This window comes from Pristis pectinata, chromosome 2 (assembly GCF_009764475.1).
Source record: "Pristis pectinata isolate sPriPec2 chromosome 2, sPriPec2.1.pri, whole genome shotgun sequence".
NCBI lineage: Eukaryota > Metazoa > Chordata > Chondrichthyes > Rhinopristiformes > Pristidae > Pristis > Pristis pectinata.
Window position 1 is genome coordinate 108,151,503 of NC_067406.1, and position 26,355 is coordinate 108,177,857.

Below are 26,355 nucleotides of genomic sequence, written 5' to 3' on the forward strand. Positions count from 1 at the left end.
GAAACAAATGGTTGCGTGGATTCAAATTTGAGACTGAACAATGGATGGAAGTTCAGTGAGCAATTTAAATACAAATATAAAGTGTGAGTAACTTACTGAACTGCCTGCACCTCCCTCACACACCATCAACCATAAAGCCAGATTAAAATCTGGTTTTAATCAAGAATTAAGGCCTTTAAAATTGATTCCTACACGACTGGTAAATAGTCAGCATTATTTCCCCATTATATGCTACTGCACATGGTTAGCATGCTTACTGTAAGTGGTGGATCTGAATTATTTTACTGCTAGGATTCGCTGTTAGAATGGAAGTCAAACTGAGTTCTCTTGAACCAGTTATCTTGTAGCACCTTACACTTAAAACGAAAAGTTCACAACACCTATTATTAGTTCCAATCTCATACATTCTTCAACCTACCTGAGCAAGTTCATTGCTGTCTACAAGCCCGTCATCATTTGAATCAAAATATTCAAACATGTTATCCACCAGCAACTTTTTGAGGGACATTTTGTCATTATTTTCTTTTTTATTTCGGTGTCGAATGTATTTTTGATTCTGGACATCCAGTAACATGTTTTTCAGTTTGCTGTATTCAATCAATTTGCACTTGTCACCTGGAACAAAAAGACAAGGGGTTAGAGATGTTACATTGCAAATGATACTATCAAATCAGAATACAAATTAAAGCAGGTTCTAAAAGTCAGGCCAAGAATCAGTATGCCTTTTTCTGATATAAAACAAATTATTATATCATATGAAAAACTGCATTAGCTGAAAATAATGCATGCCAGAACTTAACTTGAGTGTGTGACCTGATTAACTGCAATCACACCCAGAGGAATTCAATGCATGTGTGTGTTAATCAATGTGATATGATAACAATGGCAATGGGAACTACCAGTCAGCGACCTATATTAATGCACAGAAGAATTAGTTAAGGGTGCATTAGCCAGTGCACTGTAATGACACACAGAGTGATTCATTCCACCTATATTAACCAATGCAAAAGTAATAGATTGAACTCAACATATTAAGGCTTAGCACCACATAATAGAGAATTTTGGCATGAATCTCTCCATAACAACACGCAGAATGATTCAATACAATTGTGTTATCCAGTCTACAATTATATCAAACTGAAGAACTTGATACTTATGTGTCATCTGGGGTGCTGTAATAACACAAAGGAGTATTGATAGGAAAAAGTCCGCCAATGGACAGTAAACAAGCACAGAGGAATCAGTTCCTCTGTCCCCTTCAGAACATATTGTCAGGACAGAGATTGGATGAAATGGTTGGCATTGGCTGTGGAATCGATGTGACCTGCCCGTTGAAGCAAATAAAGTGTGATCAGGGTGTCAAGCTGGGGATGTTGGCCTGAAAGGGATGTTGGCGCTGATTTGCTGAGCCTGTCAGTGAATTTAGAGGGTTTTCAGAAGACAGCATTTGTGCTACCTCTCCAGATCTTCAGCTGTCTCCTGGAGAGAGGTTTATGTTTCATATGTATATTGGACAGGAGGGATCACTGTTGCGCACTAGAACATGAGCTCTAAGCTGGGTTTGAAGTCTTGATTTTCAAACATTCCTTTCCTCAGACTGCCAAAGTCTGTGCTAGTGCACTGAAGACAATGGTAGATTACTTCCACATCTGAGGAGCCACCTCTCAACAATGCCTACCTTCATTGAGAGGTGGCTCCTGAGATATGGAAATAGTCAATATTTTCCAAGGTCTGTCATGGATCTTTATTGTTGGGAGATGGTGTTGCACAGTCAGGGGCAGAGGATCTTTGTTTTGTGGATGTTAAACATAAGGTCCATCCTCTTGTACGCTTCAATGAATGAGTCAACAATGACTCAGAGCTTGTCCTCCATATGCACGCACAGGTAAAATCCAACATGATGACTGATATCAGGATGCCTTTGGTACTGGAGTGGAAATGACACAGGTTGAATAAGTTCCTATTTGTCCTGCATATTAGCTGCACTCCAGTGGGAAGCTTGTAGGAAGTGAAGTGCAACATTGCAGTGAGACAGAGTGCAAAGAACGTTAGGACAATGTCACAGCCTTGGTTAACATTTGTCTGTACTGAGATCGGGTCTGTTGCAGACATGTTAGTTCAGATCAGGGCTTAAGTGCCATCATATTTAAAGACTAGATGGTGGAGGGAAAGAGCACGGCAGGTCAGCATTTAACATCCAACCACCATTCCACAGAGCACCAAGAACAGAGGAGAACTAATCAAGAATAGCGAAGCAGTCAGTACCCAAGTGAAAGAGACCCTGTGTTTAGTATAAGTGTCCTTGACTTCATCCTACAGCAAACTATCTTACCCAGCCTCACCCAACTGACAAGAAGTCAGAAAGGCTACAGGCCATCTGAAAATCGGGGCCTCGGGAGCAGACAGTATCCCTGGCAAAGTTTTAAAACTTGGAGAGGAATTTTAGTCACAAATTCACACCCTCATCTTCTGCATCTGGCATAAGGAGGACATGGCAGAGGTCTCAGAGACACTGGAATCATGATAATCTTCAAGAATAGAGCCAAATTTGATTGTCATAATTACAAAATTTAGCTGCAGTTTACTCCAGGGAATGTCATTGCCATTGTCTTTCTCAACTGTCCCTTCCCAGTGGTGAACACAAGCTCCCTGAATTGCAGTGTTGACTCTATCTGTCTAGAGACACCACCCATCAATTCAAGAGAAAAGCTGCATCAATCACTGTTCATTATCTTTCTTGACCTCATAAAAGCCTTTGACTCTGTCAATTGAGAGGGACTGTGGAGCATCCTCAAATCTGGCTGTCCACAAACCTCATCTCCATATTACGTCACGATCCAGAGAACTGGAATACTCCGTTGATCAGCTGGGAGAAGGGCAATATTAGAATTGAGCCACTATAGTTTATGTTTAGCCATTATCACTCATAAGTGGTGGACATTATTGGGAGACAAGCCTTTGCTGCTCATCACTAATTGTGCACTGTTTGCGCTGAGAGAACTCTGACTTTGTCTGCACTGCACTTTCTCTGTAACTGTAACGCTATATTCTGCATTCTGTTACTGCTTTTCCCTCAATGTACTGAAGTGATCTGTATGGATGGCATGCAAAACAAAGTTTTTTCACTATACCTCGGTACATGTGACAATAATAAACCAATTTATCAATTTAATTTTACCAATTTACTTTGCAATTGTGGAGAAAAGTCATAACATTGAAAATGAGGGAGCACAAGTAGGAAGAGTTTTGCTTCATAGTGAGCACTTCTGCAAGTGTTAAAGTACCTAAGTGGAAGCTGTTCTTGCCTTTGCAGTGAGTTCAGGTTGAGACATCACTTTACAGTGGTACTGAAGCTTTGACAGGATGTTGATGTTTGTTTCCTATTGGGTCTATACTGCAGGCATTGTGTCATTGCTGGACTGTTGTGAAAGCTCTGGGAGATTCGGTGGACTAAACTTCCAGGCCCTTGGATCCCAAAACATTTCATTCCTGGAGCTTACTTCACATTAAATCTGGATTTGTTGCAAATAATGTATTGTGGTTGATAGCTAGAATTAGTTAATGTTGCTATTATTGTTATATAATGTGAGGACCAGAATAATAAAAGCAAACCAGAACGGTTCTTCACAGCTGGCAGTTCTTACCTTCCTATGTTACAAACTGACAGGTATTACCATTGCCAGTTTAAAATTTAATGCACAATTTCATGGGATAATAAACAGACAGAAATCCCCTGCAAAAGATTTCCACCAATTGTGGTCTTCTCATTTTACACCCTTTTATCAGAGGCAATTGGAAAATCTATTGTTAGACACCAAGAAAGGCAGTCAATTATACTATCAGAACCACATGATGAAGTTCACTTCTTAGTTGTATTGAGCTTCTACAAGACATGAATTTCCAGCAATTGTATCAAAACTATCATAGAATCTGTCTTTGGACACTTCTCGGTGTGTTGTCATCATTCCTACTCTGTCAGAATAATCAAAGCAGCTTCTTCAAGCACATTCCCCAAAAAAGCATGAAGGAATTCATTTTCTGCCAGCACGGATGATAGATTCAATTTCCTTCAAGTACTTCAAAACAGAGGTAAGTTGCATTTATCTTCCTTAATGTGTCAGAGAGGTAGCTGAATTTTCATGCATCAGTTCTGCAGAAAATGACTTAACCTGATTTTCTTTTTCTCCCCAAGTAGACAACTGTATTGTGGCAGTGTTTGGAATAACAGAATGCACTGATTTATAATACCACAACTAAATGAATAATGTTCAGTTAACACCTCTAATCAGTCACACCATATGGAAGAAGTCAACTCTCAAAAATTCCACACCCAAGAGAAAGTGGTTACTAATACTGAATAATAAAAAGCTATTAAATTAGTGATCCATTTAACATGAACATGGAATACTGATCTTCTTCTGAGGTGTTGAACATGAACTGTCAGGTACAGTTTCAAAAGAGACATGAATATACTTACTAAAGCTGTACATTACACATCTCAAATGCGTAGCCCATGTGAAAATTCTATCTGTGCATTACATCCATCATGTGCCTGCATGTGTTATGATCCATAAGTAATATTACCTATGAGTCTTCTCCAACAGGGCCAACATTAATACATACAAAATTAAAAATTGTCACCATGTCATTACAAACAAGATCTCTGTACTCTTCCCCATTTCAACCACTGTTGCTCAGCTCTTGCAGAGCAATAACATCTCTCTCCCAACTTATCCTGGCTGCTACAGTTAAACTCTTCTCATCTTGATTTTCTGCTGAGGTATCTCTCATTTTAAATAAGTGCCTCTGGGATTAAGGAGAAAAAGCTGCAGTTAAATATCGTAGTGCTGGTGAAGTGATGAAAAGTAGTTACTAATACTGAATAAAAGCAGTTTAGTGAGTGATTTATTTATGGAATATTGAGGTATTATGATCTATAAGAGGAATATTTAGATTCTGTACATGAAATTGCTGGGAACATTATAAAAACCATGAATACGTTTGCTAAAACTCTGTACAGCATATGTTTGATCCACATATAGGAGTTGTTTGTAGTTCAGTAGTAGTAATTCTCTGCTCTCTTCAGTGAAATGTCTTCATTCAGAGGCCAACCCATCAAGGTACAGCAGCAACAACATCTTCCATTTATGTAGCATCATGAATGTAGCAATACAATCCACAGCATTTCATAGCAGTGTTATTAAGCAAAGAAATTAACACCAATTAAAATTAAGAGGAATTTGGGCATAGGGTAAAATGTTAGTCAAACGTTGTGTTTCCAGGAGCATTTTCAATGAGGAAAGAGATATGAAGAAGCACAGAGATGGAGTTTTAGAATTCCATTGCTTAGCATCTTGGCAGTCAATGACTGAGCAACCAAATTAGGGATGAGCTAGAGGCCGGAATTGGAGGATTGTGAATTTCTCAGAGGGTTGTTGGAGATCATTGCAAATGAGAGCAATTGAACCCAAGTACAAGTGGATTTGAAACTAGAATGAAAATGTAAAATGTGAGGTGTTGTTTAATCAATGATTCGTGCAAGTCAACACAGTAAGTAGGTGAGTGGGGTTTGATCTGAGTCTCGTTACAAGCAGCAGGGGTTTGGATAACGTCTGACTTATGAAGGGTAGAGTGAAGAAGATCAAAGTGTATTGGAATTGCCCAGAGATAACAAAGGCATGAATGAGATGAGGTAGGGCCAAGTCAAGTGGTGTGAAGAGGCAGAAGTAAATGATCTTATTGATGGTACAGATACATCATTTGAACTATCTTGGGTCAATGGTGACTTTCTTTGTCCCTCTCAGTGCTGTGTAGATTATTGGTTAAACTTCAGGTCTTTGAGGAAAAGGTAAGACATCACAGTTAGAACCTCCCTGGAGGATTTGATTCTAAACAGGTACTGTACCATTCCTCTATCAGATCTAAGCAGTAATCTCATCCATAAGTTATGATCTTCAATGCCTTCTACTTCCTAAGGTCACTCTTTCTTCCTCTTCTCATGTGCCTCACAATGAGTCACATGCCCGGCCTTCAAGAAGTCTTGTGTGATGACAGCCACTGCATCCAGGTCCCCTCCTTTCATTCTCGTCTTCTGCAAAAAGCAGCAAGTGCTAAAGCTAACTCACAACCACAGTCACCATCTCACCAATTCACCCCAATCCACTTCCTTCTCACAGAAACTCTTTGCCTCACTCTCTCTCCTTCTTTAAAAACTCCTTAAAACCTATATCTCTGAGCAAGTTTCTGGCCATCGGCCTTAAAAGATCCTCGCACAACTTGGTGCCAACTTTTTTCTTTGATCACACTTCTGTGAAGCACTTTCTTTTGCTTAATCATCTCTCAGCCAATAACATTGGCCTTATCCTAACTGAAAACTTCTAATCCTGGCCTACTTTTGGTCTTCTCCATAGCTGTGCTAGATCTTAATGAATTATTATCACAACTATCAAAATCATCTCCCAATGCTATGTTTTCCAGCTGCCCAAGCTTTACCTCCTAAAATCAGGTACAGAACTGCGCCTCACTTGTTCAGCTTGCTACCTACTGTTTTGGAGCATTCTCAAAGGCATTTAAGAAGTCTGCAACTTCTACATCTTTTTTATAGTCCTTGTCCAATGATAAGATAGTTGCAATTCCTTATTATTCCTGCCCTATTACTTTTCCTCTTCTCATAAGTACACCTCCATATTTAGTCCGCCACTTCCTTCTGACTCTGTCCCTAAGAGAGTGATTGCCATTTTTATGTTTCTCAGATCAGCCATATGGCTTTATTTGTTGGTTTTATAGGATCTTGTCCCTCCCCTCAGTTGTATTTGCCTCTTTATCAGTACTGCACCCCTATTTTCTTACCCCCATCTTTATGTCAAATGAAAACTTGTAAACAAGAAAGTGATATTCTGGCCATATTTACGCCTTATTTCTCTGATAGTTATACAGATCTTTTCCCTCACCTTATTGACATTATTCTTGAGACTCCTCACACTGAAGTACATCTCATTAAGCTCTGGCAAGCTCCTATGTTGCTTTTTCCTCAAGGCTTTGTTTCTTCTGCCTTCCAAATTTGCTTAGTAATTCCTGTCTTAATAATAAATGTTGTCTCTCCCCCTTCTGAAACCAGGTTCAGCTTCCCACCCTCTGCCGGACTTTCTTCATCCCTCTCCAAAAGCACTGGCTATCCATCCGACATTAGTCATTGCCATCACCCCCAGAAAAGGCCCCAGTTGCACAGGAATCTAAAGCCCTCCCTTCTGCAAAACTGCATCAGCCACACATTCATCTGCACTATCCTCCTTCTATGTTTCAAGCACTTGATACCTATGGTAATACAGAGATCATTGACTTTGAGGTCCTGTTTTTCAGTTTCTTTCCAAGCACGCACTAATTTGACTGCAGAATTTCATTCTTCTTTCTGCCTAGCTCAATCTCTGGATTGTGTACTATAACGCCAGCTATTGCTCAATCTCTAAAACTGAAGGAGTGGACAACAGTTGCCGGATATGTACTCATGGTGCAGGATAGGAGAAGGATTCTAGGGTTTCCTCATAGTCAGGATATGCAGTCTTCAGAATTTAGGTGCCCTGCCGTGTCTCTTAATTACCAAACTACCAACCACAAGTAGACAATTTATCACTACTCCATGCTCTCTGTGTTTTCCAACCCATGTCTTATTTATTTAATTAGTCAAAGTTTCACTTATCTGTTCTGCTGAAAGGATATCAACCTGAAATAGTAACTGTTTCTGTCTCCACAATTGCTGCCTGACCTGCTGAGTATCTCCAGCATGCTCTGCTTTTATTTCAAATTTCCTGCAAGAGCAGTTTCTCTTTCTTCACTTTTTATGTATTTTTAGTTGTAATGAAATAATTAATTCAGTTAAATATCTAATTTATTAAAATAATAACTGTTATACTTTCTTAACTTATTCCACTGCTTTGACTTAAGGAGCCAACCAATAGTTTTGCTGCTGTCCTCTGTTGTTACTCTTTGAGCTGTTGTCAGTGTAGAGATAGTGTCTATTTCTCCTTATTTTGGCATAACTGGAATAAATGGTTCATGATTTTTCAGGAAGTTTGCTTAGCTGGCCAACAGAGGCAATTGGCAGTTGATTCTTTTCTATTACTTATGGTTTATGAATTATATCAGTAATGGAACTCCCTTGTATCAAAAGTTAGTCCATTAAACAGATTGAAAAAGACACAATTTGAAGAAATATACAGGAAGTCTGTGGGTTATTCAGGGGTTCTGTTACTGAGACTGTCCCTAAGCTGATGTCTCCCTAATTCAGAAAAGTCTGTAACCCATACCCAGACCCTACACATTTATTCTACATACACTGGCTATAATTAAGTCACTTAAATGATGATTCACTCCAACACTACCAATAATTGAACTAATGAAATACAAACTATATCCAGTAATTAAATAACACTACAAAACATTTTATTATTATTGCAAAGTTGAAAAATGCTTTAAAACTACATGGGAAAATTTGCGTAAAGTCAGATTTCTGATGCATAACCCGGGAAACCCTATATAATTGAATGGTAATGCCTCTGGGGAACACAGAGGACAAAAGGTGACAATGGATGAATATGGAACAATATCAGATGTAGTGTACAACAGGCAATCAACCTGTACATCTTGTTTTATGGCCTACTAGGATTGCAATGTCTACCCATTTATAGTCTTTATCCCAATTAATGCTGGGCTCTGTAGATGTAGCTGCACGTTCATTCCAACATGGAACTGATAGGGATAATAATGGATGTGTAACTAGAATACAGTTTTCTCTCTGGGGGCAGTGTACATGCACCTGTCTACATCAATGGTGCTGAGGTCAAGAGGGTTGACAGCTTCAAGTTCCTGGGTGTGAACATCACCATCAGCCTGTCCTGGTCAAATCACGTAGATACCACAGCCAAGAAAGCTCACCAGTGCCTCTACTTCCTCAGGAGGCTAAAGAAATTTGGTTTGTCCCTTTTGACTCTCACCAACTTTTACCGATGCACCATAGAAAGATCCTATCTGGATGTATCATGGCCTGGTACGGCAACTGCTCTGCCCAGGACCGCAAGAAGCTGCAGAGAGTTGTGGACACAGCCCAGCGCATCACGGACACCAGCCTCCCCTCCTTGGACTCTGTCTTTACCTCTCATTGTCTTGGTGCAGCAGCCAGCATAATCAAAGACCCCACCCACCCGGGACATCTTCTCTTCTCTCCTCTTCCATCGGGTAGAAGATACAGGTGCCTGAGGGCATGTACCACCAGACAAGGACAGCTTCTACCCCACTGTGATAAGACTATTGAACAGTTCCCTTATAGAATGAGATGGACTATAATCTCATGATCTACCTTGTTGTGACCTTGCACCTTATTGCACTGCACTTTCTCTGTAGCTGTGACACTTTACTCTGTACTGTTATTGTTTTTACCCTGCACTACATCAATGCACTCTGTACTAACTCAATGTAACTGCACTGTGTAATGAAGTGACCTGTATGATCGGTATGTAAGACAAGCTTTTCACTGTACCTCGGTGCAAGTGACAATAATAAACCAATACCAATATCAATACCAATACCAATTCCATCTGATCTGTGCAGAGGAGACAAATGAAAACAGGAGGAGAGAGAAAAAGGAAAAAAGAACACTGATGCAGTGATATTCAAACTGGAGAAGCAAAACACTGGAAAGTGTAATGAAAGAGAAAATTCTAGTGGTCAAGCATCATCTGTGGAGAGATGACTTTCTCTGTCTTTCTTCCACTATCCTCATTTATCTTCTACTTACACCTTCTCCTGACAGATTGGTTGTGATTAACAAATATTCACCACCCTCTCTCAATTGGCACCACCAGCATTCGATTGTCCCTACCACATCACCATCACCCCCTTTGTTCTCTCCACATCTCCTCCCTCTCTCAACTTAAAAATGGTTGATTTCTAAATTTTGACAGAAAGCCATTGGCCTGAAAAAGTTACTTCTTTCCCCCTATGAAGATGCTGCTTGACCTAATCAGCATTTTGAACAATTCATGTTTTTATTCCAGGTTTCCAGCATTTGCAGTCTTTATTCGATTTTACAGCTGAGACCTCAGAGCATCACCAAAATATCAGAGAGAATTTCAGTATGTTATAATAAGTACATGGTAATGAATTAATGATAACTTTACTCTCAAGGGTAACCTGTAATTCTATAAATCATGTCATAAAACTGAAACTCACTATGATTCTTCATGACACAACTCATAAATGTCATTATAATAACAAAAACAACTGATTTTCTTTTTGAACTAATGGAAAGATAACTGTACTGCAACTAGGATTATAGATTTTTTCAGTTGTAAAGCTGCACTAAAAGAATTATTTAATGATGCTCCAGTACAGTACAAAGAAAGTAAAGCACTGTCAGAGGTTCTGATTTTTTGGAAGAAGTATTCAACTGAGACACCACTTTCAGGTGAATATACAAAAATCCCACAGCATTACTTTTCAAAGGAAGGGAGTATGGATAAGGTCTCTTTTACGTGGTGTTTAACCCTCAAATACATTACTAAAGGAAATGCTGCCTGACCTACTGAGTGTTTACAGTATCCTTTATTTGTGTTTCATTATAATAGTGAAGACACTTCAAAATCTCTTCCCTCCTTGCTAGGAATTTCCTGAGATTGTTACAGATGCTAGTTTAAGGCACATAATTCTTCATTTTGCAGCTGCATGGATGCCTAAGGCAACAATTTTTGAATTTCTGAAACACAGTACAAGTGGTGAGACATCCTACTGTCAGCGTGAACGTATAAAATTGATTCACAGATCAACCACAGCTATCTATCCTCATGGTACAGATCAGTAACAGGAATTGCTCAGGCATCCCTCTTTTACATACTTTAGGATATCAACTGAAACGCAGCCAAATCTTACATATCCTAATATGCTACCTGTCAAGCTGGGTCTGCGGCAGGTAGTGAACGAATCATGATAACTAACTTGTAGGCAACACAAGGAGGTAACAACCATCGCCTTTCGTGACGTTGGTTGAGGACTAAACATTTTTTAACAAATGCCTCAGAAAAATAACAATGGATAATCCTACTTGATCTCATCCTCACCAATTTATCTGTGGCAGGTGGATCTGACCACGATAGCAAGGGTAGAAATGACAAAGTCCCAATTTTTCATTGAGAATGGTCTCCATCATATTGTGTAGCATTACAATCATACTAAGTGGGACAGAGTAGATCTGACAACTCAAAGCTGGGTGTCCAAGAGGAACAAAGGGCCATCTTCAGCAGCAGGAATGTGCACTACCCCAATCTGTAACTTTGCGACCCAACATATTCCTCACTCTACCATTACGATCAATGCAGGAGATCAATCCTGGCTCATTAAGGAATGCAGAAGGGTGGGGTAGGAGCAGCAGCAAGGCATACCCAAAAATGACGTGAAGATGCAACGCACTACATGATAGGCAAAAAGGTTGGCATGGAGATGATGGGCTGAAGGGCCCATTTCTGTGCTGTATAACTCTATGACTCTACTAAAGAGATAAAACAATTTGCAATAAACAAAGCTAAGCCATTGCATAACTAAAGAATCAGATCAAAGCTTTACAGTTCTACCATTCCTGTCGTGAATGGTGATGAATAATTAAATAGCTAATGGGAGAAGGAAGCTCCAGGAACATCCCAATCGATATAGAACACAGTATACGAATGCTAAAGAAATGGCTGAAGTATTCACAACCACATTCAGGCAGAAGTCCCAGTGGATGATGCAGCTCAGCTTCACCATGAGGTACCCACCAGCACAGAAGCCAATCTCCAGCCAATATGGTTCTTTCCACATGATAGCAAGGATTGGCTGAGTGCAATGAACACAGCATTGGATTGATGGGATCTTAACCAGAAATATACAACAACTCCAGCCAAGCTCGGTATTTCCCTCTCCACAAACACTGTCTGATTTGTTGGCTATTTCTTACAGTTCTGACTTGCTTTTCACAGCTTTGTCTTTGGCCAAGTTGTTCCAGTACAGTTACAACACTGACATTTACCCAAAATTGCCCAGGTAAATCCTGTTCTCAGAACACAGGACAAATCAATCCCGTTAATTACCACCCAACCAGTCAACTTTCAATCATCAGCCAACTGATGAAGCTGCCACCAATAAATAGTGCTATCAACTGGCACTTACTCACCAATAATCTGCTCAGTTTGGCTTTCACTAGGTTCACTCGACAGAGCTTCAGATCTCACTACAATCTTGATGCAAACAAGGACCAAAGAATGGAAATAAAGAGGTGAAGTGGGAATGACTGCTCTTGACATCAAGGCAGCATTTGAATGAATGTGGCCTCAATGAGCCCTGCTAAAACTGAGGTCAATGGGCATCAAGGGGAAAACACACCAGTGACTTAAGTGATACTGCGCACAAATGAAAATCGTTGTGGTTGTTGGAGATCAATCATCCCAGCACAAAGTGTCAATGCAAGAGTCCCTCAGGGCAACCACCTTCAGCTACTTCATCGGTTACTTTACTTCCATCATAAGGGCAAAAGAGGGAATGTTTGCTGTAGGTTGCACAATGTTTAATTCCATTCACAATTCCTCAACAAAGAAGCAGTCCATGCCTGCATGCAACAAGACCTAGACAACTTTCTGGCAAGGGTTAATAAGTAGCAAGGAACATCCACATCACCAAAGTATCAGGCATTGGTCAGCTTCAACAGGAGAGCATCTAACCACCTACCCTTGACGTTCAACACATTACTATTGCTGAGCCACATCATTAACATCCAAGCAGTTGTCATTGATTAGAAACTCACTGTACAAGCTACAACAGGTCAGAGGTTGAGTATTCTACTGCATATGATGGCTTCTGGACAGCCCAAAGCCTTTTTACGAATTACAAAGCGGAAGTTAGCAACATTTTGAAATACTGTCCACTTATCTAGATGAATGCCTTCAACTGCACTCAAGAAGCTCAACACCAACCAAGACAAAACAACCTGTTTGATTGGTACTTCATCCACTACCCTAAACATTTATACTTTCCATCACTGATGCCCAGTGACTCTTGTGCGTGCAATCAGCAAAATTCATTACAGTTTCATGCCTGGTCTATTCCAACAGCACTCCATAAACCTATGATCTCTGCTACCAAGGACAAGAGCAAAAGGCACATGACAACCTCATTGATAACAGGTTCCCCTCCAAGTTGCCCTGATCCTGAATTATATTAAACCTAGAATTACGTTATAACTCCTTCATGGTTACTGGGACAAATTCAATTTGTCCAATTACAACACATCAATTTATTCTCAATCATAAACATACAGATTAAAGGTAGCAGCAATGGTGCTATTTAAGGCTTTTGATTACACTTCATTGTCCATTGCACAAAAACATTGTGCCAAGTGAAAGAATATCAAGCCCAATGTCTGTAATAGGATCTTTTGTTTCCCTTTCCACTGAACTGCTGAGTGTTTCCAGCATTTTCTCTTTTTATCTCAAATTTCCAGCATCCTCACTTTTTTTTGATACTCTTCCAGCCTAATGCTTTTTTGATTTTGTTTATTGAGGGATTAATACTGACCAGGACACCACATCCAACTTTCATACTCTAGCAAAATAATGCTTTGGGATTTTTTATGTCAATCTGAGAAAGAAGACAATTAATATCTGAAATATTACACCTCCAGTAATGGACTATACTCATAATATTGCCTTGCAACATCGCCTGAGATTTTAGTGCATCACTCTCCAGAGGGAGATTTGAATCCATAACCTTTTGATGTGAAAATGAAAGTGATACTCGTGGAGCCAGACACAATCCTACATCTCAATTTTTGATTAACCTGAACAGACCTACTTCTTCCATTTATGTAACATATTTGTTTGAAACACAGAAAAATAGAAAATTGGAGCAGGAGTAGGCCATTCAGTCCTCAGGCCTATTCCACCATTCAACATGATGAAGGCTGATCATCCACTTCAGTATCCTGTTCCCACCTTATCCTCATATCCCCTGATCCCTTTTGCAATAAGAAATAGATCTTCCTCCATCCTGAATATGTTTAATGGCTTGACAGACTACTACTTTTTACTTCAAACGAAGTAACATACAAATCTTCATATCAACTTTTGAATGAATTGGTTAAAATAGCATAATACATTGAGTCAAACAGTTATTTTCCAAGGATTACTGTTTTTACTTCATTCCAACTAACTCACTCATAGTTATTCAATCAGGAGATACAGGTTTAAATTAATAGGTAAAAAAGTCAGGGAGAGAGAAGTTATATTTTAGAATTCACTGTCTGAAGGGGAGGTGAAACCAGTGTCAATCAGAGTTTTCCAAAGGGAAATGAACAGGCACATGTATGACAAATAATGTGCAAGGCCAAAGGGAAAGAACAGGGGAATAGAGATAACCAGAATGCCTTACAATGAACAGGATAGGACAAATGATGCTATATACCTGAAGCAGGCAGCTGCTCTGATTGACCTGCTTAAAGTTGCATCATCGGTTGCAGGGTAACTGAGGACCTACCCCCATCCCACTCCCTCTACCGCACGCCCATTTGCAAGTTCTTCACATCAGCAATGGGCAGTCAAATGTTGAAGATCATTTTCTGTACCTTAACTTCATGCTTCACCATCAGGCTAATTTTAGTTATCTATTTGAGAGCTCTCTCTCAGTGTCTGTCTCCAAAAATGTAAATAGATACTTTTTTTTAAGTATCCCTTAGTGGACACAATTAAAACCTGTTTCAGTTCTGTAGATTAGCTTCACTTTAGTGCTAACTGTTTATGTTTCATATTAAGTTGCAAGGCTAAAGCCTTACTGTAACACCATAACTCACTGCTGTAAATTAAAATCTTCATCCCTGCTAAGAGGATTGCCTGTGAACTGACAATCACTCAACCCAGAGGTAATAACAGTTAAAAAACCTATTCTCAGTTGTCTAAGCACCCTACGCAATTGGGCTAGTCTTGATTATTGCAAGATTTTCTAAATTACCTACACTATTAACTCAATGGAAATTATGAAGTTATTCCACTTGAGGGAAAACCTTGAGTCTTTACTCATGGCACAATTCTTCAACTGTGAAATTCTATGTTCCAGGTTTGTGCTCTGCATTCCCTCTATACATATTTAATGCTGAGGGAGCATAAAATTGGGTCATAAGTTGATTCTTATTTAATATATTTCCAATTGAAGGACAATGATAAATTCAGAATGAAAATTGTAATATACTTTGAAGCCTGTCATGTAAAAATTAAATAACAAGGTTAGGGTTGGAAATTCAGTCTTGGTGTTGCTTACTTCAGTGCTACACCATTGAAAATGATCCTATGACTTTTCCTGGAGTGAAGCATGAAAATGACCATTTCCAGGTCAATTTCTGCCATTCTGGAATTTCGACTGGGCAATTCCTGACAAAAGTCACACTTGTTTGCCTGATGTAATATACATGTTAGAAACAAATTAAGTGAAGCCACTTCCTGTGCAACATTCCCTTTGGAGCAACGCTGGGCAATAGTCCATATTGTCCTGGGGCATCACTGCTCAAAACTCCACTGAACAGTTTTGACAGTGCTTCTCTGCACCAGGATTTTCCTTTATTTCATTAGTTTGTGATCCCAGTGCAGAGCTGCATATATGACAGGGTTATTGGGAATTCAGGCATGAAGTCTGAGGGTCCACAGGACTTTATCCTATAATTTTAGCTCCCGAGAATGTATTTCATAAATGTGACCTTGGAGGCTTCCAACTGTGAAATTAGTGTCAATTATGGAGGCTGAGTATTCAGAGTGTAAAGTCCTTTGAACGTAGTACTTTACCTTGTGAATAAATTGTACTCTTAAACTCAGAACATAACTTTTAACAAGGGATGAGCTGTCAAGATGTGAAACCGTTCAAAGGCTATTATCTTGCTCTTACTTAACCTCTTGACTGAGTTCCAATTTTCAAAAAGGAAAAAAAGGAAAAAAATAACTTGCATTGATTTGGCACCTTTAACTGAGTAAATTGTTCTGTGATTTTACCAGATGAATTTGACAGACTCGCACATAGAACTATTCTGATACAAGGCCAGAAAGTCAGTAAAGGTTAGGGAGTCCCAGACATTCGGGCCTGACTTCTGAATGCACAGTTGTGGTGGTGGAGAGCAGAAAATCTGGGGATGTGCAAAGAGTGTAACTGAAGAAGTGACAACACCTCACTGGTTACAAGACAGAAGAGGTTAAGTGAGGATTGGGAAGAAATGAAGACATGGAAGTTAAGATGGACATCAGATTTTTGGATGCTTTTAATTCATTTATAGGTAGTCCAGCATTTACTACTCATTCCTAATTGCCCTTCAGAAGGTTATCTTGAGCCATCTACTTGAACTGCTACATTACCCCCAAAATGCTGCTTGGAGTAATGATAGAGAGTGACATAGATCCACGTCAGGATGAAGTGCAGCTTGGAGGGGAACTGCAAGTACTGCTGTTTCCATGTGTGAATTATCCTTATTAAGGCAGAGGCTGTGGTTTGGGAAAGCGCTACGAAGTTGCCTTGGTGAGTCACTTCAATGCATTTTGTAGATTGTACACATTAAAGCCACAATGTGTTGATAGTGAAGGAATTAATGTTTAGGTTGGTGGACAGATTATTTTGTCCTGGATCCTATTGATCTTCTTGAGTTTTTGGTGCTATACTTATCCAAGCAGAATGGGAGTATTGTATCATGCCCTTGATTTGTGACTTGTGGATAGTGTTAGGAAGTGGGTTACTCGCTGAAGAATACTCAGCCTATAAGCTAATCTTATGAACTGCAGAATTAATGTGGCTAGTCCAGTTAAGTTTTTGGTAAAATGGTAATACCCAAGATGTTGGAGATGGGGAACTCTGTCATTCAATGCCACACCATCACCAAGGAAAATGGTGGAGTCCTACTGGAGAGGGTCATTGCCTGGTAGTTTTGCGGTGTGTATGTTACTCACTACTCATCAGCCTATGCCTGAATGTTGTCCAGGTATTGCAGGCATGGTCATGAGTTGCTTCATTTTCTAAGCAAACAATCTCATTCTTACATTACAATGGAAGGTGAGTCATTCATGAAGTAGTTGACAATGGCTTAGGACACTGTCCTGAAAGCCCTAAGGGGGACTCGAAGAACCGAGAGACCTTGGAATGGAAAACCATAGATCCATTAAGGTGGCTGCACAGGTAGACAATGCAGTGTGGACGGCATGGTAGTGTAGCGGTTAGCGTAATGCTATTACAGCGCCAGTGACCCAAGTTCAATTCCCGCTGCTCTCTGTAAGGAGTTTGTACGTTCTCCCTATGTCTGCATGGGTTTCCTCCAGGTGCTCCGGTTTCCTCCCACATTCCAAAGACGTACAGGTTAGGAGCTGTGGGCATGCTATGTTGGCGCCGGAAGGGTGGCGACCCTTGCGGGCTGCCCCCAGAACATTCTCAGTAACACAAAAAGTCACATTTCACTGTGTGTTTTGATGTACATGTGACTAATATAGAAATATCTTAATATTTTAAGATATATGGGAGGCTGGCCTTCATTATCTGAGGCGCAGGATATAAAAAGCATGGAGACTATGGTACTACTTTATAAAACTTTTGCCACAGTTGGAGTATGATTTCCACTTCTGGTCACCCCTCTACGGGAAGGATATGAATGCACTGGAGAGAAGCAGAGGAGATTTAGCAGGATGTTTGCCTGGGTTGGAACATGTTAGTTATGAGCAGAGACTGGGTGTTAATTTCAGTTTATGTTAAATAAAGTTTGTCATATACCGTGCAGCAGGTCCAAAAAGCTAATTTTCATTGCATTTATACCCTGGGTATGTATGCCCATGACAATAAACTTGAACTTGGACAGAGTGGGTTTGCTTTTGTTTTGGAGTGGAGGAGGCTGACAGGGAACCTGATAGAAGTATACTGAATTATGAGGGCCATAGATAGAGTAGATAGTTGGATAGTGAGAAACCTTTTCCCATAATGAAGACATCTAAATCCAAAGGGCACAGGTTTAAGGTGAGGAGTAACAGGATTAGAGGGGATAGGAGGTACTTTTCACCCAGCGGTGGTTTTAATCTGGAATACACTGCCTGAAATGTGGTGAAGGTAGGTACTCTCACAGCATTTCAGAAGCATCTGCATGAGCATTTGAATCACTGTGGCATTGTAGGCTACAGACCACATACTGGTAAATGGGATTAATATAGGTAGGTACTTGATGGTCAGAATGGATATGATGGGCCAAAGGGCCTGTTTCTGTGCTATATATCTCTCTGACTGTGACTCCAACAGTGATGTCCTGGAGCAGATTGATTGATTTCCAACAATCACAACCATCTTCCTTTATGGAACAGATGACTGTCGCCAACTTTGCTCTTGATCCACATTGAATTCAGTTCTACCAGCGCCCCAGGGTGCAACACCATGCCTGTTGCTGTGTTGGTGTGAATTTAGTCACTCTCACCTGGAATTCAGCTCCTTTGACCACATTTGGACTGAGATTGTAAGAAGGTCTCGATGAGCTCAGATCTACCACAGGTAAATAACGCAAGGGCAAAACCATCCACTGCTCTGTATTTGAACAGAACTGTTCATAGAGTCATAGAGTTGTACAGCACAGAGACAGGCCCTTCAGCCCACTGTATCTGTACTGACCATCATGCCTATCTATACCAATCCCACTTGCCTGCATTAATTCCATATCCCTCTATGCCTTGCTCATTCAAGTACCTATCCAAATCCCTCTCAGATATTGTTATTGTTCCTGCCCCCACCACCTCCTCTGGCAGCTCATTCCAGATACCAACAACCCTTTGTGTGAAAAATTTACCCCTCAGTTCCCCTTTAAGCCTCATCCCTCTTACCTCCAACCTACACCCTTTCGTTTTCGACTCTCCTACCATGGGAAACAAACACTGGCTCTCTATCCTGTTTACAGCTCTCAGAACTTTATATACCTCCATCACGTCACCTCTCAACCACCCTTGCTCCAGTTTATCCAGTCACTCCATATAACTCAAGCCCTCCAATCCAGGCAACATCCTTGTGAATCTTTTCTGTATTCTCCTTTGCTTAGTCAAATCTTTCCTGTATTGTGGCAATCAGAACTGCACACAATACTCCAGGTGCAGCCCAACCAAAATTTTGTGTAACATGATGTCCTACCCTTGTGCTCAGTGCCTCAGCCGATGAACTTTAAATGAGATAATAGCCTTATTACAATGTTAAAGGAATTTCAGATAAAGAATCAACACATTGGTCAGTTCTTAGATCATAGACTAATTTATTCCTAAATATAGTTAAAATTCATTAACCATCTGCATAAAATAATTCTGCAAATAAAGATAGCAGTATATCATTATGGAAAATATTAATCAGAACACAGAATGGATCCAGGAAAACTTACTGTTGCTACAGGAAACAGATGACAATTATCTAATTAAGAAGAGACACTGATAATGAAACATTTTATGAAACATAATGGTTTCTGTGCTGCTGGGACAAGGAATATTTCAGCCATAAAAAAAGTAGGACAGCATAATGGGTATATATGTATGATTATTCAGGACTCTTCCAAGATTAATTTTCAGTTCAGAGCTTTTCCCTCAGGAGAGTAAATATTGGAGAACTATCCGTGGTCTGTAGAAGAGGAAGACTTGCCGAACTAAAGTGTATATTCCAATGTATTTCTAACATTCTCTTCACGTCTGTTTTGTTAAATATCAAATTTCATCTTTCCAAACTGAGCTTAAACACTGACTCTCATTTATCTCTCAATAGTTGCTGTACACATTAAGTTTTCTATGTAAATCCTAGCTACCAATGGAAATTCCCAAGGATTTACTTTTAATCACAATTTGTGGCATCAAAGTAACAATGGGCAAAGTAGTCAGCTGAATTTCTTTCCTTGTCTTTATGGAAGTGTTATCCATTTAAAGTAAATATGTTGAGGTTTCTACTAAAATAATGCTGAGGGTCAAGGGTGACATTCCATAAACATAATTTCAGGAAGGAGTTCTGTTTTAAGATCAATGACATGAAATGTTATTTGCTTCTTTCTCCACAATGCTGCCTACTTGCTGAGTATTTCTAGCAATTTAAGTTTTAATGGCATAATTTCAGGAATTATCTATAAATGTTATGTTTTTTCATTGGGCATGTTTCATGGACATTTCATCTTCTATTCATGAAATTATTGATTCATGCTGGGGTTGGGTTCCATAAATAATAACAGCAGCTCCCCAGAACTTCATCCATGTGGCTATGTTTCATGTGCGGACAATGAATGGGATATGCAGGTCAAAGTATGCAGGTCATTGGCCTTTTGTGACCTTTCTGTACCTGAAATCTATAGACCTACAGTTTCTAACAAGAAGATGGATCATAGGCATAAGAACCTTACCTTACTTTTCCTTCCCTAGCTCAGCAAAATTAAGTTAATTATAAATGAAAAAAAACTGCGGATTATGGAAATCTGAAATAAAACCAGAAAAAAGTCCAGAATTTTCTGTTTTTGTTATTACAATGTTCCAATCATTGTGTCAAATAAATCAGTCAAGCCAGGGCAGGAATTTTCTCATCTTTAGCATGTTTTCATTCTGGAAATCATCAGAAAATTCTGAGTCATAATACATAGGAAGATGGTTTTTGATCAGATTTAAGGTGGAGCAGGATGAAGTTATGTAGAAAGGGCCCAGAAATTAACCCAAACTACAACTGTAAGATCTTATGTAATCTGTGCCAATCGTTCTGGCTTCTGTGTTTTGTGGTTCCAACAACCATAGTCCAACAGTATCGCGCATAAATTGGAGGTGATCAGAAAGGTATGACCACTGCTGAGTCCTCCACAATCAATATACTACAGGTCAACAGTGATGAAAAACTCAACTGAACTAGCCACATAAGTACTGCTTCGACAAGAGCAGATCAGAGGTTGAGCACCCTGTTATAAGTGACTCACTTTTGACACCCAAGTACTTCCCCCAAACCATTCCGTCTCTACAAACCACAGGTCAGGAGTGTGAAGGAATACCATCCTTTAGCATGGATGACTGCAGAGCTAACAACACATGTGAAGTTCAACACCATCAATGACAAAGCAGCCCGCTTGATTGGGACCCAATCTACCATTCCATCCATCACGGATACACCATGGCTGGAGCATCTACAAAATATACTGCCGTTACTCATCTAGGGTATCCTGTTACCACCTCTGAAACCTGCCACCTCTACTGCCAAGAAGAACAGGGGTAGCTAGCACACAAGGAAATCCAAGTAAGTGATTTCTCTTTGAATTTTCTTCCTTCAGAGGATGTGCTAACATACTACATAAAACTGTACACCAGAAGCAATACAGCAGTGATTCCATTTACACAACGAGTTGGTATATCATTTGGTCAAACACATCTAACAAGGGAGCATGCGTTGAAGCAAACTATAAAGGCCAAGATCCTCCTCAAACTGCTCAGATGAGCACATATGTTGAATCCAGGGAATTCTCAGGCTGGAAGAATATCTGCAACTTCACCAAGACCTGACAATGGTATTAAGTATACTGTCCACAATGGGCAACTGAATAGACTCCAATGCAATTGCAAGCGAATTAATGCAACAGATAATTGTCACAAATATTTGCCATGGAGAGATTCTTTAATTCATCCATGAGAAATGGGCATTGCTTGCAAGTCCAGATTTTATTGCCCATCCTAATTGCCCTTTAGAAGATGGTGTTGAATTGCCTTCTTGAACTGCCATGGTTGCTCTCAAGAAGGTTCTGTTGGTGGGTACTGAGCATTTAGATCTGGCAATGAGTACTCATCCAAATTATTCAAGGACTTTGTCAGCACCTTCTCATGGGCATCCAGACACAACTTTTCAATCTTGGAGGATAATTTAAACAATTACTGTCTGCAATGACAGCGCTTCTTTCCTTTTGATGGTTCAAACAACCTGCTCAAAGTTATGATCCCCACAATCTGGCAGCTTGATCGTTTTTGCAGAAGGTATCAGCGCTTGTAGGAAGGCATCACGATAATTTCTGGGCATTACCAAGTTCTGGTCAACATCTGTTAGAGAGTCCACGCCTGTAGAATTGACTTGAAAATGTGTGAGTGTATGTGAAGGACCCATAAACATGTGTCAATATTTAGAGAAGCTCCACCAGAATGCGCCAATACCTACACAAAGTCTGATGAGTTCTGTCCATATTTGCAGGACCTTCTTCCCAAAGAAAGGTTTGAAAATGCACAAAAAAGGAAGGGTCAGTGTACCTATTGTTGAAATATTGGAACCGCAATCTCCCTATGCACAATAAACATTCATATAATGCATTCAGAGACACGAGAGTCTGTTGGGTGCTGGGATCTGGAGCCAAAAGCAAGCTGCTAGAGGAACTCAGGCAGCATCCGTGGAGGTGGAGCTGATGTTTCAGGACAAAGCTCCGCATCAGCACTGGGAGGGTAAAGGGGAGGCAGCCGGTATAAAGAAGTGAGGGGAAAGAGCGAGGCAGGAGCTGGCAAGATCCAGGTAAGGCAGGGTTCATGGAAAAGCGGAGCCAGCTGGGGGAAGGGAAGGGTGGACGTAGCGACAGAGGCTAGTAGGTGATAATGGAGATGACAAAGGGCTGCAGATTATGTAATTTATAAGAAAGGGAGAGGGGGGAAGTGGAACCAGATAAGGGAGGGATGCTGGGCAAAAGGGGGACAGTGGGGGAGGGGGAGGGGATGGGTGACTAAGTGATTAAGAGTTGAAGGGTGATAGGTAGATGGAACCAAAAGGGGGAGGAGAAAGGAACTGGGAAACCAGGGGCTGTGTGTGGGAGAGGTTGGAAAGAAGAGGGTGTGTGAAAGGGCCAGGGTGCATCAGGAGGTGAGAGAATGGAGAACAGGGGTGCGGGTACCTGAAATTGGAGAATTCAATGCTCGTACCATTAGGTTGTAAACTACCCAGGCGGAATATTCTCTTAGTTTGCGTTTGGCCTCACCCTGGCAGTAGAGGAAGTGGACGACAGACAGCTTGGTGTGGGACTGGGGAGGGGAGTTGAAATGGCTTGCAACCGGGAGCTCAAGGTGTCCTGATAGAGGGTCATGACCCGAAACACCGACCATCCCTCTGCCTCCACCGATGCTGCCTGACCCACTGAGCTCCTATAGTTTTTGTTTTTTGTTCTATAAAGCATTTATCCTGTTCACGCTTATAATTCCTTTAGTCATAATAAAATCACCCTAAACCATGTCACTGTTACACTTTTCCCTCATATTTTTAAAAAAAAACGATCTATTCCTTTACATTATAATTTTAAATCCTTAGAACACAGAGTCATTAAGTTTTACAGCATGGAAACAGGCCCTTTGGCCCAAGTCATTCATGCCAACTGTGTTGCCCAGCGAGCTAGTCCCATCTGCCCACATTTGGCCCATAGCCCTCTAAACCCCTCCTATCCTAACATAACAATTCTGATGAGAGGTCTTTGACCTGAAAATTAACTCTGTTTCTCTCTCCACAGACGCTGCCTGACCATGCCATACATCCATTTTCCATTTTTATTTCCTGCTTTATATAGCTGCCCTGCACTCAGCTATTAACATCACATTACTGAGGATTCCACAGGTCTCCCTATAAAAAAAACCTTGATGGAAATTTAGGGGACATATGGCTTGAGTGCCAATTTTCTGAGTCCTCAGGTTTGATGGAATGCTACTTAAGTATTCATGGGAAGGTTCAGTAGGCAGTGAAAAACCAATGCTATAACTTATACTGTAAGCAAAATCCATGCCTCCTGACAGTATTGATACTTTTTATTATAAATGCAAATACAAGGAATTTAATATTTGTACCTTAAGTTGACATGTTCGGCACAGCCAGCCAATTCATCAATTTGAAAACTAAAGCCATTTCCTTCTGAGCATAATAGTTGTGCAATTCTGGCTTTCAATGTACAGACCACCCATAGTTATTCTATCTTTTGACAGAAAATAATGAATTCTACAAAAGGCCTTGTCCATGTTAAGTGGTGCCAGATAAATAGTGGATTCTAAGAACCTGTGATTCACATAATTACTGCGCACAATATAAGCAATCTCAACCTTTCACTACAGACAAAAAAATCTCCACTTCCCAGCAAATCATTGTACTACATAGAACATAGAACAGTACAGCACAGTATGGGCACTTCGGCCCATGATGTTGTGCCAGACTATATGAACACCTCCTCCAGTGATCCAGTCTAACCTTTCCCTCTGGCATAGCCCATATCCATCCAATTTTTCTTACTTCCATGTGCCTATCTAAGAGCCTCTTAAAGGTCCCTATTGAATCAGCCTCAATAACCACCCCCAGCAGTGCATTCCAGGCACCCACCACTCTCTGTATAATGAACCTACCTCTGACATTTCCCCAGAATATTCCTCCTTTGACCTTAAACGGATGTGCTCAGGTATTGACCATTGCCGCCCTGGTGAAAGGATGCTGGATATCCACTCTACCTGTGCCTCTCATAATCTTATACACCTCTATCAAGTCGCCTCTCATCCTAATCACACTAAAGAGAAAATCCCTAGCTCGCTCAACCTTTCCTCATAAGACATGTTCTCTAATCCAGGCAGCATCCTGGTAAATCTCCTCTGCACCCTCTCCAAAGCTTCCACATCCTTCCGATAATGAGGTGACCAGAAGTGCACACAATACTCTAAGTGTGGTCTAACCAGAGTTTTAATAGAGCTGCAACATTACCTCACGGCTCTTGAACTCAATCCCCCGACTAATGAAGGCCAGCACACATAACGCCTTCTTAACCACCCTATCAACTTGTGCGGCAACTTTGAGGAATCTATGGAACTTGGACCCCAAGATCTCTCTGTTCCTCCACACTGCTCAGAATCCTGCCATTAACCTTGTACTCCACCTTCATGTTCATTCTTCCAAAGTGTATCACTTCACATTTTTCTGGATTGATCTCCATCTGCCACTTCTCCGCCCAACTGTCTATATGCTGTTGTAACCTACGATAACCTTCTACACTATCCACAACCCCTCCAACTTTCATGTCATCTGCAAACTTACTAACACATCCCTCTACTTCCTCATCACAAAGAGTAGGGGTCCTAGAACAGATCCCTGAGGAACACCACTAGTCACTGACCTCCAGGCAGAATACTCTCCATCTACTACCACCCTCTTTGCCTTCTGTGGGCAAGCCAATTCTGAATCTACGCAGCCAAGTTTCAATGGATCCCATGCCTCATGACTTCTGGATGAGCTACCATGGGGAACCTTGTCAAACGCTTTACTAAAGTCCATATACCACCACATCCACACCTCTAACTTCATCTATTTGTTTTGGTCACCTCCTCGAAAAACTCAATTAGGCTCGTGAGGCACAACCTGCCCCTCACAAGGCCATGTTGACTATCCCTAATAAGAGAATGCTTCTCCAAATGCTCGTAAATCCTGTCCCCAAGAATCCTCTCCAATAGCTTGCCCATCACTGACGTAAGACTCACTGGTCTATAATTCCCCTGGATTATCCCTATTACCTTTCTTGAACAAGGGAACAACATTAGCCATTTTCCAATCCTCTGGTACCACTCCTGTGGCCAGGGAGGATGCAAATATCATCGTCAACATCCCAGCAATCTCTTCCCTCGCCTCTCATAGTAACCTGGGGTATATCCCATCCGGCCAGGGGACTAATCTATCCTAATGTTTTTCAGAAGCTCCAATACTACCTCCTTCTTAACCTCAAAATGCTGCAGCACATTAGCCTGTTCTACGCCAACCTCACATTCATCAAAGTCCTTCTACCTCGTGAAAACTGAAGCAAAGTATTCATTAAAGACCTCCCTCCGCCTCCAGGCACATTTCCCCCTTTATCCCTGAATGGTCCTACCCTCACTCTAGTCATCACCCCTTCCCTTCTGTGCCACAGAGTCAGACTCAGTGCCAGAGACCTGGCCGCTGTGGCTTTCCCCTGGTAGATTGTCCCATCCAACAGTATCCAAAATGATATACTTGTTATTGAGGGGAACAGCCACAGGGGTACCCTGCACTGACTGCCTATTCCCTTTCCCTCCACTAACGGTCACCCAGATACCTGCATCCTGCAACCTAGATGAAACTGCCTCCCGGTAACTCCTGTCAATCACCTCCTCAGTTTCCCGAATGATCCGGAGTTCATCCAGCTCCAGCTCCAGTTCCCTAACACGGTCTGGAAGGAGCTGTAGCCGGATGCACTTCTCGCAGGTGTAGTCATCAGGGACACTGGAGGTCTCCCTGATTTCCAACATCCTGCAAGTGGAGCAAACGACTGCCCTGCCTGCCATTCCCAGTGCT

General features: G+C 40.8%; 1 protein-coding gene across 3 annotated transcripts in view; it reads right to left on the reverse strand.

Annotated features, from left to right (window-relative positions):
• fstl5 (follistatin-like 5) overlaps window positions 1-26,355 on the reverse strand; it is a 576,645-nt gene that overhangs the window by 256,533 nt on the left and 293,757 nt on the right. For all 3 annotated transcript variants that reach the window (XM_052010319.1, XM_052010317.1, XM_052010320.1), the window contains exon 5: window positions 419-615. In XM_052010319.1, the coding sequence (XP_051866279.1) occupies window positions 419-615 (197 nt within the window). The remainder of the gene's footprint in view (window positions 1-418; window positions 616-26,355) is intronic.